Source organism: Myotis yumanensis, unplaced genomic scaffold (assembly GCF_028538775.1).
Source record: "Myotis yumanensis isolate MYYU_CA2020_CCGP unplaced genomic scaffold, mMyoYum1.0.hap1 SCAF_5, whole genome shotgun sequence".
Lineage (NCBI taxonomy): Eukaryota > Metazoa > Chordata > Mammalia > Chiroptera > Vespertilionidae > Myotis > Myotis yumanensis.
Window position 1 is genome coordinate 32,370,730 of NW_027223756.1, and position 13,573 is coordinate 32,384,302.

A 13,573-nucleotide genomic window follows, 5' to 3' on the forward strand; every position below is an offset into this window, starting at 1 on the left:
TGAGAGGACACAGGTTTCTCTCCAATGTGGTCAGAGCTAACCCTTGTCATCACTCACTGTGCCCATCCAGATGGGCCTTTTGCACCCATGTTCCCCAGCAGCCAGGTGTGGGTGGCACACTACCCCCAGCAGGGGCTCAGTCCCCCAGCTGAAGGCTTTTTCCTGGTTCTCTACCAGGAAGCTTTCTCCTAACCCTCTCACCCTGCTGACCTCTCCCTCCCGGCCCTCCTGCTACCCAGTCTGGCATCCAGGCACTTTCTAGGTGAGCAGGTGTCAGCTGTGCCTCTCAGCCTGAGCCTGGCATCCCTGTGGGTTGAGATCTGCCACAGCTGGCAGTTTCCCTGCTCCCAGCTGCCCTAACAATACCAGCTCTCCTCAGAACCTGTCTGCTTGGCCCAGAGGAGCAGAGAACAGCTGGAAACTGAAGACTGAGAAGACGGTCCATTGAGACAATGTTGACCAAATCTTTCAGGACAAGCAGTCTCTGTTTTCTGCCCTGGAGAGAATACACATGCTGTGGGGAGATGGGGCTGGGAGCACCCACAGGGGCCTGGGCCTGATGCCATCTCTCTAGGATGAAGGCAGCAAAGGATGGAGACCACGGGGCGGCCCCATCATCTATGTCTCCCTAGTTCATGGGCTTCCCTGTGTAGAGAGGATCAATTTGTTAGTCTTTGAATTGAACCTCATCAGCAAAAGCTGTTCTAATTAAAGGCTCCTCGCTCTCCTTGGTCTGACACAGTACAATAAGTAAAAACCTTAGGTCAGAAAAGGCAGCAGATACTAATTTTTTTGTTCCAGCTTCCCTGGTCAGAAAAACAATTTGAGGAAGAAAGTGAGGGAAGGTGTCTGATTTAAAAGGGCAATTGGGGAGGGTAAAAAGGTAGTGTCAATCCAAGGTCTAAGAACAGAGATGCTTTGTTAGGGAAGCTCTCCTTCAGCCCCCTCCAAAATGTTTACTATGATTGGATTAAGAAAGATTTATTGGTGTTTCTCTCCCTAAATAATCTTCCAAAAAGTTAATGCAATAAGTTAAAACAATCACTCTCTCCCAAGTATGCTTCATGCCTTTGGCTGTCTGCCGTGGCTGTAAATTCCCTAGAGATGAACTAGCCCCTGGATGTAGGTGGAGCAAGGAACGGAGCCTGAGAGCCGGTTTCCTGTGACAGAAGGTAAACCATTCAGTGTGTCATGATTTCCAAGAGGAATCGCAGAGCAAACACAGACCAACATTGTCTAGACATCCAACATGCCCTGCAGCCGGGCTGCCTGGAGTGGTGCACTTCCGCACTGCCGGCCTGGGAAACTCAGCTGAGCTTTCTTGAGCCTCCCAGAAGAAAATCAAAATGTTGAGCCCGCTGGTGGAAAAGGGCTTGTTTTAACCTAGGGTCCATCCCCAAAGACCTCTCACCACTACTCCATTCACCAGGGTGTAGCTTGGTTAGTGACGAGACTGTCTTCAGAAAATGTAGCTGTTTTCTTGTGGGAATCTGTGTGTTTTGGGAGCTCCTGGATGCTAAGCGTGTTTCCTCAGTTCCCATGCCCTTCATCATCTCTCCAGGGATGTTGGGGAGGCCCCTTGTAGCAGGGGATCAGAATGATACCGGACTGGGGGTGAGCAACTAGGAGAAGGTTGGTGACTCTGGGCCAAATGGCCTCTGCTGACCCTGAGAAGGCCTTCTCCCTGGGGCCCAAAGTCACAAGTTTTGGGGCTGTAGAGAGAAATCTGGGGCAGTTCACCCAGGCCCTTTAGGGCTGCTCACTCTGGGATCACCGACATTCACCACTAGCCTTAATTCTCCCTGGGCAGGGAAGTAGACAGCAGACCTCCCCACCTACTAGCAGGTGACTTTGAGCAGGCCCCTTAGGCTTTCTGAGCCTCAGTCTCCTTATACTGATCTGGTAGGGCAATTGTGAGAACTGAATGAGCTTACATAGGAAAGTCTCTTAACAGAGACTTGATATTTACTAAGTGCTCAGTTGTTGAGCTTCTTCTAAAAAACTCCAGGTATACACTTTAAAACTGAAGTTAGATTAATAACTTCATTGAAAGTAATGTCCTATATGAGACCACTGATGAAATCACATCGTAATAAATCTCTCCTAACACATCTATGTGGCTCAATAGATAGGGCCTGTATTAGTTTCTCATTGTTGCTGTAACAAATTATCACAATTTCAGTAGCTTATAAAAACACAAATTTATTATCTTACAGCTCTGGATGTTAAAGTCAGAAACTGGCCTTATGAGGCTAAAATCAAAGGCTGTAGTCCCTCTAGAGCAGTGGTTCTCAACCTTCCTAATGCCGCAACCCTTTAATACAGTTCCTCATGTGGTGGTGACCCCCAACCACAAAATTATTTTCATTGCTACTTCATAACTGTAATTTTGCTACTGTTATGAATTGTAATGTAAATATCTGATATGCAGGATATATTTTCATTGTTACAAAGTGAACATAATTAAAGCATAGTGATTCATCACAAAAACAATATGTAATTATATATGTGTTTTCCAATGGTCTTAGGCAACCCCTGTGAAAGGGTCATTCGACCCCCAAAGGGGGTCGCGACCCACAGGTTGAGAACCGCTGTTCTAGAGGCTCTAGGGAAGAATCCATTCCTTATCTTTCCAGCTTCTGGAGGCTACCTGCATTTCTTGGCTTGTGGCCACATCACTCCAACTTCAGTTTGCATTGTCACATGTCCTTCTCTGACTCTGACCCTCCTGCCTCCCTCTTGTAAGGACCCTTACATTGGACTCATCTGATAATCCTGGATTATCTCCCCGTCTCATGACCCTTAACTTAATCATATCTGCAAAGTTTCTTTTTCCTTGTAAGGGAACATGTCCACAGGTTCAGAGATTAGGACATCTGTAGGGGGTCATTATTCAGCCCACCACAGGGCCATTCCCCAGATGGTACACGGACTCACAAAAATACTCAACAGAACAAAATTCCATGTCAGCTAAGCTGCCTCCTAGGAGTTTGCAGAATGGTAGGACCTCCAGGAAGCCCTGCCAAACAGAGGTGTTGGGTGTACAACAAATCTCAGCTACTTTGGAGCAGATTTCCCATGGGTCCCAGCTGGCTAGACAGGGAACATGAATTAGGGAAGGAGGTGCTGGTGTGCATCTGGGGACAGCCTGGCTTCCCTAGATAGCTTCTCACCATCTTTTTCTTTTTCATGGTGTGACCAAGGTTGTGGGATACAGGAAAGGGAGACCAAGAAGGGCTCTTCTTCAACTTCACTGTAATGTCTCTGTCTGCCCCACCAGAATGAGAGCTACTGGAAACAGCCCTGCCGGCTGATGAAAGCGTAACCACACACTGGCTGGCTTTGTAAGAGACACATTTCTTAGCTTTAATGCAGCGCTGAAGAAGTATTAATATTTCAGCCCCTGGGCAAAGCACTGCTTGCTACTAGAGAAAGGGAAGTGTCCTGCCAGCTCATCTTGGCTCTGGAGGAGAGCTTTTGTGCTCGTGAGATGTGTTGCTTGTGAAACAACTTCAAGACTTTTGGAACGGACAGCTGCCACTCCAAGCTGCCAGCTCCCGCTGGCCTCCCGGTGCCACGGTTATGATGTCTGAGCTCCTGCAATGACTAGTACAGTCTCATGATGTCAACTCTGACTTGGCTGCTAACGAGGCCTCCCTCTCGCCGGGGTTTGCACAAAGGAGTCCTGTCGAGAGACAGGGAGGCTTCCTGACCACAATTTCCTGCACCGCCGCTCAAGCGGCTGCATGTAAAAATTTTATGGTTGCCGATCAGACCGGAGCCTAAAATCAGAGTGGGATGCCGTCTCCCTCATAACTCTCTTTGTCTGGTTAGTTATTGTATTACTCTGGTGCTCTTTAGAGTCTGAAATAAAAGCTAACTTAAATTTCCAAGTAATAAAATTCACTCAAGTTACTAAATAGAGGCCCACTGGTAACTGCTTCCTGTAATAAAATCCATATGCTGGCTTGACAAATAGCACCAAAGACTCTGGTTCTTCTCTTTTAGGAAATGTAGAAAAGTTATTGTCTGGGAACGATGTCATGTCCCCTGAGAGGCTTGCTAAGTGTGGCCAGGGCCCTCCCTCCCTCCATGGAGGTGGCTCCAGGTTCCCTGGGTCTCTGTGTGACACTACCAAGTCTTCACAAACCCCCCTTACCCTCCCCTCCCACCCCTGTGCTTGGTGTCGTTTGTCTGCTTTCAAGTTCAAGTTCTCCTTGGTCTTGGGCCTCTGGGTGACCTGGGCTGTCTCCTTTCCTATAACACTTTACACCCTTTCACCCCAATATACACTTCTTGCTTCAGCCTCCTCCCTGGGGTCCTGCTGAGAAAGTTCCCACTGCCCAAATTTGCCCCCCACTGAGACAGGCCTCTGTCCAACCACCCTCATACTCCCCATTTACCAGTCTGGCCCTCACCCACATCAATGTGCTTAGGGACCCATTTCACCAGGATGACATCAACTCCAGCCAGCACAGCTCTCTCCCCTTCCCTTCCTGACCACCCCTGGCACTAAATTCCTGGGGATCACACGGCAGCTCTGGCCTGGGCCTCGGTCCTGGGCACACCAGCGAACGGTGAGGCTGATCTTTCTCAGCTCTCTTGGGGACAACGGAGATAAGTTCAGCTGCTTCCCCTGTTCCTCCCTGGGTTCTCTGGACCTCTCCCAACTCAGCTCCACCTTCCTGACGAGCACATAGTGTTCCAGGAAGGGACCCTCTTGCCCCAGATCATCAAATTTTATATCAACTCATGTTGTTCTATCCCCATTCCCTCTTTTGAAGCTGCCTGAAGCAACGGCCACACTGAAAAGTCGAAAGTGCATATTGTCCCGTCTGGTTTTGTACGGCCAGGCTGATGGCTGGGCCTGGCACTGGGCTCTGCTTGACTCTACTGTATATCTTGTTTTCTGCACCCACACCCTACTCACCTCTTCCCTTTCCCAGCGCCCGGGATGCCCTGCCCTCACTGCCGTGAGGTGACTGCACCATCACATGGCCACACTCAAAGCCTAACCTGCCCGGAGAGGAAGACTAGGTCACCAGGACACTGGCCAGCACACCACTGTGCCGCCTGTGCCTGTCCTGGCACACAGATGGAGAAGGACGCAGGTACAAGGGCCAGGAAGCCAAGGCAACTCACCATCAACAGCAGTGTCAGCCTGGGAACTGCCGGGGAACATTATCAGTCTGCTGTTAACTGTTCAGGCAAATGCCTTAGCACAAGGCCCCCTGAAATACCAGGGCTGATGCCGCCCTGCTGCCAGCTTGACATCACATTCCCATTTTTAGGGAAACTGGTACTGACACAAAGGTAGAGCTCTTTGAAACCCAGACTCTGACATGCAGTAGAGCTGTTTGCTTGGTACAGATGCTCTGGCCACCTTCCAAGAAGCAATTATATGGGGCTTGGCTTGGAGTTGAGTAATTAACTGTTTATTTAAGCAGATAAGTACGCACATGGGAAAAATCAGAGTACTAAAGGTTTTCTTTTTTTTTTTTTTTTTAACTTGAGCACCATGAAAGGATGTGTGGTCCATAATTTGCATAATCTCTTTGTCCATAGCAGAAGAATTATCCCTGGGTGTTTGCTCACTGAACCCCAAAGGTGTGTCCTCGTAGCTCACTCAACCCTCAGCTTTGAAGCTGGGCTTGGTCAGGTGGGAGCCCGCTGTCCCGGACCTGCCCTTGACAGGCTGCCAGGGGGCTGCTGGCTTCTCCCCAGCTCTGCCGTGGTCCCTAACACCCTTGATTCATACTAGGTTGGACTAGCATAATAAGGATCACAGTTGGGATATTCATTTCCATTTTAAAGGAAGAGCATTTTCCCTTCCTTCAGTTGGTTATGAAACTGAAGGAGATATCTGCTCAAAAGCAATGTCACAAACAATACTTTAAAAAAAAAAATCCACCATGGGAAGGTGTTCAAGAGGGTAGCTTAGAGTCTCATAATCCCTCTCTTATGCAGACAAGAGGAGGGTCAGGCCCTCCCAAGTGGCTCAGGAGGTTTCACACAGCACATCTTCCTGTCTGCAGGAGAGAGCCAGCTTTGAGATCTGTTGACAGTTGGCGCCAACACAGATTAGGTTTCCATGAAATTCTGTTAGAACATGCACGCCGCCCCGTTCCCACCAGGCAGCAGGTGGCTGGGTGCATGCGCCTCCTTGCATGCTGACAGAGGCACCAACAAGCCCCGCTGTAACCACATGGGTCCACACCCCACTGGCACTCTCACTTCTGTGTGTGTGGCCTAGATTTGCAAGTTCTAAGTGTAATAAGAATAGCAGGGAGCTTCTCACATGCATTATTCCATTCAATCCTCCTGTAATCCCATAAGGTCTTCCTATTATTGTTTCCATTTCACAGACGAGGTAACTGAGGGCTCCAAGGTAAAGCAACTTGCCCAGGGAAGCGGCAAAGCCAGCGTTTGAATTAGGGAGTCTGAGCCTATATTCTTAAAGTGCTATGCTGACTCATAATTGCACATCTCTAGGCTCTTTAAGTCTTTCTGGGGTGTTTACCGTAGAGCAGGAGTGGTACATAAATCCACCACAGGCTGGTGGCTTCTCCATAACGATAATATTTGTATCATCGAGTGAGGATTAAAAAACTCACACGCACACACATACATGTTTCTTGTAATCTCAGATCAGCCCTGAAAATGTATCCAAGTCTTGTCAGGAGCCTTAAATATGCAAAACAAAACTGGCCAGCTTACTAAAACTGCCACTCCCAAGCACATGGCTCCCTGGCACGTTCGCACACGCATCTTCCAGGCTCCCTAGGCAGCCTGCCCTTTCAGAAGGCTGGCCCGGGTCTGAGGGGACCTGCAGCTGGCGGACACAAAGCCCAGCCTCCTTGGTGGCTGGTGGTCTTGGGAGGTTACAGATACTCACGTGGATTTGCCACAGATTTTCCTCTGGTACCACTGTTTGCAGTTGGTGAAGTACTTTTTGTTGGTGCCGATGAGCTTCTGCACAGCACACACGTTGGGGCTGTGAAGAAAGCAGCAGCGTTAGCAAGACGGTCAGCGTGTCCACCCGCCTCCATGTCCTTCCCACCCCGTGGGCCCTCCTGGCTCATGTGCACATCTCAGATGTGGAGCAGATACAGTCATTTCAGTCTTGGTACCAGACGGTGGCTTGGGGCAGACGTAGATCCTCCTGACCTAGATTTCCGTCAGCTTCCTAGAAGTTTCCCTCCAAATTAAAAATTGCCAAAGTGTATCATGCGTGGACAGAATTTCCTCGTGTAAGTATCTTTCTTTGACACGGACATTTGGCAAATGGAAGTAAAAGCATCTTAAATGTTTTCAGATGGCATGTTACCGATTGAGATAACTAGCTAAGTAAAAGCTGTGTGTTTGCTAAGTAAATAAAGCAACTTCCTGAGAGGCCCCCAGCCTTTCTCTGCATCTCCACCCACACTGACCTGTGCTCTCACCTGGTCCGGGTCCCTGCGCCTCCCAGGCAGCTCCACACACATACTCTGCGTCCCTAGGCCAGCTGCCTGGTTCCCAAACACAACCTAGCCAAGTGCCACCCTGGAAACTAGAGGGCATAGCTGGCTGCTGTGAGGACCTTGGCAAGAGACGCTCCCCCACTGAACTCTGTCATTCATACTTGGGCCCCAGCTCCAGTCTCACTTCCCCCAGAAAGCCTTCTGCCGGCGTCCCAGGTGACACTCTTCTTCTACCGCTGACCTGGGACACGGCCCTTGTTTGACCCGGGGCACCAAGCAGAACCCTATAACTGAGCAGCATGTGTATGTCTCCTCTCTTCAACTACCTTCCAAAGAACCTTAAGGGCAGGAGCTCTGCCTCATTCTTTCTTTTATGGTCTAGATCAGTGGTTCTCAACCTTCTGGCCCTTTAAATGCAGTTCCTCATGTTGTGACCCAACCATAAAATTATTTTCGTTGCTACTTCATAACTGTAATGTTGCTACTGTTATGAATCGTAATGTAAATATCTGATATGCAGGATGGACTTAGGCGACCCCTGTGAAAGGATCGTTCGACTGCCAAAGGGGTCATGACCCACTGGTTGAGAACCGCTGGTCTAGATGGAGCCTAGGGCCAGGCCAGGGTGAAAGAGCAGCTTGGAATGAACTTGAATGAACAGAATGAAAATACAGTGGAACCTTGTTTCTTGAACTTAATTTGTTCCGGAAGGTTGTTTGTGAAGCGATTTGTTCAAAAAACAGAATCATTTTTTCCCATCAGAAATAATGTAAATGGAATTAATCCGTTCCAGACCTTCAAATGATTCCCTGTTTTAACCTTTCTTATAGACATGTCGAATGTACTGTTTAATTTATTGAACCACCCCCTACTAGCCTTAAAGGAATTTTTCTGCCTCAGAAATGCTATAACTGATTTTCATTTATCCAAGTAACAAGTTTTTCTACCTATTCCATTGCCTGTGATTGTTGTTTTGTGAGCACGTTCACACCCTTAGCAACATTAGCACTGATGGCCTCTTTATGTTTTAAAATTGTGCTAACCATCCATTTCACCAGCAACAAAAGCATTCTCTCCTTTGTTTGTGCCCGAGAGACACTTTTTGTCATGCTGATGTATCAGCAATGAAAGGGCTGTCAGGTGGAAAACTGAAGTTTTGGTGGACAACAGAGGCATTTTTTGTCTGTGAACAACTTGGTGGAGAACAGAATTGTTCGAGATGGGAAACACCCAAGAACCAGGTTTGACTGTACTGCTCCCAGGGCCATCCAGTTCAGAAGGATCCCCGGAAACTCTGAGGAAAAGTCATGAGCAAATGGGGTTCTGCTGAGAAGCCTTCTTTCCCAGAGCAATGGGGTTCTGGTTTTGTGTATTTTATTCTAGCATCTCAAGTCCTGACCCAAACCATGCGCAGGCCATGTGGTAGCAGGGCCTTCATGAGGCTCCTGGGCAAAGAGGCGGATGTGGTGACCACTGGGAGGCGGGGGTGGGGGTGGGGGTGGGGGTGGGGGCGTCTTCCTGCCCTGGAGGCAGGCAGTTCATCTGGCTGAATCACAAGTCAGAGGAAAGCCAAGCAAAGAGGCTGCGGGCCTTCCCATAACCTCTGTGCCCACAGAAGGTCGGGTATCATTCTTTCATATCAATTCCCGTTACTTTAAAATGCAATCGATAGGCATCGTTGGACGTGCATGGTATTTTTTAGGAAGGCATTGATGAGAACATGTCAGTTCTCAGATACCCACTGCTGGTTATTGGGCCGCCCTTTATTTCTCCACCCAAGTGGCTGTCACCTCTTGTCCAGGTTGTGGTTCAGGAGGCAAAGGTGAGTAAGCCAAGGAGGCACAGTGAATATTACTGAGTCGCTGTAAGAACCTGAGGGCCAGAGAAGGTAAGGCTGGAGAGGAAACCACAGGCTTGCAGGGAGGAGAGCCCATGCCCCCTTAGGCCTAGCTGTTTTGGCCCAATGCCCGCAGCTCCCAGAGGATTCTAACAAGAAGCCACCTTGCTTCTGCTTGCTGTCTAGGACTCACAGGTTACAGCATTCCCCAAATAACCCCTGGAGAGTTCCTGCTGGCCACACTCCAGCACTAGGTTTACGAACTCAGAAGTTCTTCTATCTGACCAAGCAGGAAACAATTACTGTCGAATTCCCTGCAACTTTCCGTAGGCGTTTGGCAAATCTTCATTGAGTCTCCTGTGGATGTGGCTCTAACATTCCTCTGAGTGAGTTTCCACCGCTGCTGCCTTCTGAGACAGGAGCAGAGGCTGGGGGTTGCTGTGACACCATCCTCCCCCCACATCAGGGTGAGAGGGGTGGGCTGTGCACATAGGAAATTGATGCTGAAGTTTAACCAAAATGGGCAAGCCATTTCTGGACCTTCAGCCTCAAGCACAGCAGCTCTGCTGTGTTCAACTTGGACTTGAAAATCCAGTGCTTTAGGAAATTCAGTCCAGTTTTGGTTGGTGATATTTGGAAGTATGATTGCATTTTTTACTTCTCTTTCAGTAATTTTTCCTTCCCTATAGCAACACAGACACAGCTGGGAGTAAAGAGACCACGTCACAGTCACTGCTCTCCCAGCAGCTTTCTGTGTTTGGACTAAGTCATTCCACCTGACTAAGCTGCAGTTTCTCCATCTGTAAAATGGGAACACAAACAGTAGGTGTAATTTTGGTGATGGGTAATACAGGGCAGTACACCAGCAAGGCACCCTCGTTATTTTTTTTTCACATCTTGGAGCACACTGTAGTTCCTTAAGACAGCAAAGAGATTTTTCTTCCCTTTTCACCAGTTTTCACTTTGAATAAAGGTTATCCATTTTACACAGGCAAACAGCCCTGTGGTATTTCCAGGGACAGTTAGATCAGAGTAAAGGCAAGTGCACCTGCAAGCATTTTGTCACAGTACCTGCCTGTGCATCCAGACTTTACTGGGCGCGGGGGTGTTCATGTGCCTTCTTAGACCATTCTGCCCATCACAGGTCACTACAGGCCTTTCCAACTGCTGGGCAAGAAGCTAATCAAGAGGATTAGCCTGGCCCTGGCTGGGTGGCTTAGTTAGTTGGAGCTCTGTCCCATACACTGAAAGGTGGCAGGTACGATTCCCAGCCAGGGCACGTACCCAAGTTGTGGGTTCAGTCCCCATCACGGCATATGTGGGAGGCAACCTGATGAATCAATTCAATCAATGTTTCTCTCTCTCTCTCTCCCCCCTCCCTCCCCTTCCCTCCCTTCCACTCTCTCTAAAAATCAATGGGGAAAAAAAATCCTGGATGAGAATTAACCAAAAACAACAACAACAACAAAACAAACAAACAAAACCCAGGATTAGCCTGCAGGGGTATTGGGGGTGGGGAGGTGAAGAGGAAGTTCCTCTAATATCTGAAATTCATAATAAAGAGCATTTGCATTAAAAAATACCCTGTTTTCTGGCTGGTTAGTGTCTCTTCTGTACTCTGAAGGGAAGGTTTGCTCTGCAGATGGTTCTTGGTGGAACTCTATCAACACCTTTGGGGAAGTTTCGCTGTGGTGTGCACAGACACCATTCTAGGTGACAGTGCCCCAGGGTCTATTATAGGGGTCTTCTCCTTAGTGGCTAAGACACAGAGGAACACAAACCTCCCAGGCAGATACCATAGCACCCTTCATTTGCAAGGAAGGCAGAGGGACAAAGGTGAGCTGGGCAGAGACAATGAAAATGCCAGTTGCTCACATTTTGACTTTTATGGCTTACATCCCCCTCATCTTTCTGACCTGCCCCCTCATCCTTTTGTACCAGCCTAAGTGAAAGGTGCTTCTGCCTCTTCCAGAAAGTCCCCAGGCCACCCTGGTGCTCTCCTCTTTCTGCGAGGGTATTGCGGCTGTGGCCTGGCCTGACTTGATTTCACTCAGCAGCGTGGCCAGGCTCACTCCCCGCAGCCTCCCTCCCTGCAGCCCTGGGCGCCTGAAAGGCCAAGTAAGTGCCTAAGGCCACAGGCAGAGGTAACCAGGAAGCGACACCCAGCCCAGAGCAGCCCTGGGTGGGAGCCAAGGCTTTGCAAAGTCCTATGAAGTCAACTCTAATCTCCCCCAGCAGTGCGTTTTGATCTGACTACAGATCCCGCCGGCACTTCACATGGTGGTCTGGTCACTACCTGGGTGCGGATGGCTGGACCCAGAGCCATTTGGGCCACGACACAATGACTCTATCCACACATAGTTTTGCCTAGCTGTGAAAAAGGAGTTGGTGCAACCAGGCAGGCTGGAAGGTGTGGCAAAGCCCTGCAGTGTGTGAGCTGGATGGCCTCGTTTGGGGATATTGCCCACCTCTGCCTGGGTTTGCCAAGGCCTTTACCAGGCCAGACCCTCTACCTTCTTAAAACAATGTCTTCTTATGCAGCTGTGCCCCTAAGGAACATCTGCAATGACAATGTCCCAAATTTGCAAACTTGGCTATTATTTAAAGAGAGATCCCAATCCTGGCTCTAGTGTACACTGCAGGACCACGGGAAAGTGGTGGCCCCCTCTGGACTCAGTTTCCCCACCTGTACAATGTGTGTCAGGCCATGGGATTCTCCTGCTCACCTCGCAGGGGAGGAGATGCCACACTGCCTCTACTGCCCTGGCTGTGCCCAGAGAGCGCTGTCAGATGCCAGGTGAGCAGGAACCTGGGGGGCGTGGATGCTACCAGCCTGTGTGGCCCCAGTGTCACCTGTGGAAGTGCTGGCCAAGGTCCCGACTGGACGGGAATAAGTGTACTGTTGGGTACACGCTTTTCCCTGGCCAACTTCCCACGATGATTCTGGGCACAGCTACCAACTCCGCTTTTCTCCTGTTCGCTGGGAGCAGAAGCTAAAAGCCAGGGCTGGGCGTCTCATGCTCTTGCCTGAGTCTGGGGTCGCTGGTCAGCTCTTCCACCCGCTTCCTCGGCTGGGCTTTCCCTCTACCGTCCCCTCCCTCTCCCCACTTCACGCCGGGCTGGTCCCTCAGAGGGAGCGCCCCACGTGAATGGCTTTGTCCCCGTGTCCCCAGCCCGTCCCGCCGCCCCAGCGGGCGGCCGGCTTACCCGTGCTGCCGGCCCCGGAGCCGGCTGTGCTGCAGCACCAGCTGGTAGGGCGACTTGGCGGGGCCTGCCTGCGTGGCGGCGGGACCCAGGGCCAGCGCCAGGGTGAGGGGCAGCAGCCGCACGAGGAGCGCCATGGAGCTAGACGAGTGCTGGCCGGGGTGGTGAGAGCGCCTCCGCCCCGGTCCCGCTAATAAGCGGGCGGCGAGGGGCGGGAGGGCGGGTGGGTGGAGGCAGGAACCCTGGTGCCTCCCCGCCCCGCCCCCTGCCCGCGGGCCAGGGCTGTGAGGCTCCGCTCACTTTCCGGCCCGCCAGCCCTCCCTCCCTCCCTCTACCCCCACCCCTCCAAACCTGCTAACTGGCACCCAGGCTGGAGTGAGGGGTAGCTGTGCCCCAGGCTCTCCGCACACCTCCCTCCCTTCTGGAGCCCGCAGGACCTGACCGCAAAGGGCCTTCATGGTCTTGAAACATTGCCCCAAGTGGGGAGACAGGCCACACTGAGCCCCCCCGACAAAACGCCCCCCAGCAGACTAGCCTCTGCATTCCAGGAGCACCCCTCTCTCCCAGGCTTGCTAATTGAAAGACAGATAAGGAATGAAGCCCAAAGAATGTGGGGCAGGTTTTGCTAGACTCTAAGCTGGTCTTGGAAGGCTCGGAGAAGGGTGGGGTCCGCACCTTGGTGCACTCATTCTCTCTCGATAAATATCTGTGCGCACTGTGGCCAGATGGATGCTGCAAAGATCTCTGCCCTGGAGGAGCGCAGAGCGAGTAAACAAATAGTCACAGGGAGAGAGGATTCGCCCAAGCACTGATTAATCACCCACCAGGCAGTTCCCTGGCTCTGCTAGCCTGGGGGAGACAAAGAGGGATGAGTGGACGGGTCCGCGGTCTTTCTGAAAAAACTCAGTCTGGAGATTTGCAGGACACCCAACCAGGTGCCCTGGAGAGGGGCAGCGTGGGCCTTGGGAGCTTGGAGGAGGCCCCAGGCCTTGACACCTGCTCTTAGGCCTGAAGGGTCAGGAGCTTACCAAGCAAAATGAGGCGTGCATTCAGGGAACTCAAGTCGTGGGTT

The 13,573-nt window shown here is 50.7% G+C and overlaps 1 protein-coding gene across 1 annotated transcript in view; it reads right to left on the reverse strand.

Moving 5' to 3' along the window:
- The window catches only part of TGFBI (transforming growth factor beta induced), a 32,650-nt gene extending 19,983 nt beyond the window's left edge, over positions 1–12,667 (reverse strand). The window contains exons 1-2 of the mRNA XM_070414951.1: positions 12,505–12,667; positions 6,896–6,994 (exon numbers count right to left, since the gene is read on the reverse strand). Coding sequence (XP_070271052.1) covers positions 6,896–6,994; positions 12,505–12,638 — 233 coding nt within the window. The 5' untranslated portion in view covers positions 12,639–12,667. The remainder of the gene's footprint in view (positions 1–6,895; positions 6,995–12,504) is intronic.
- Positions 12,668–13,573: the final 906 nt, after the last annotated feature.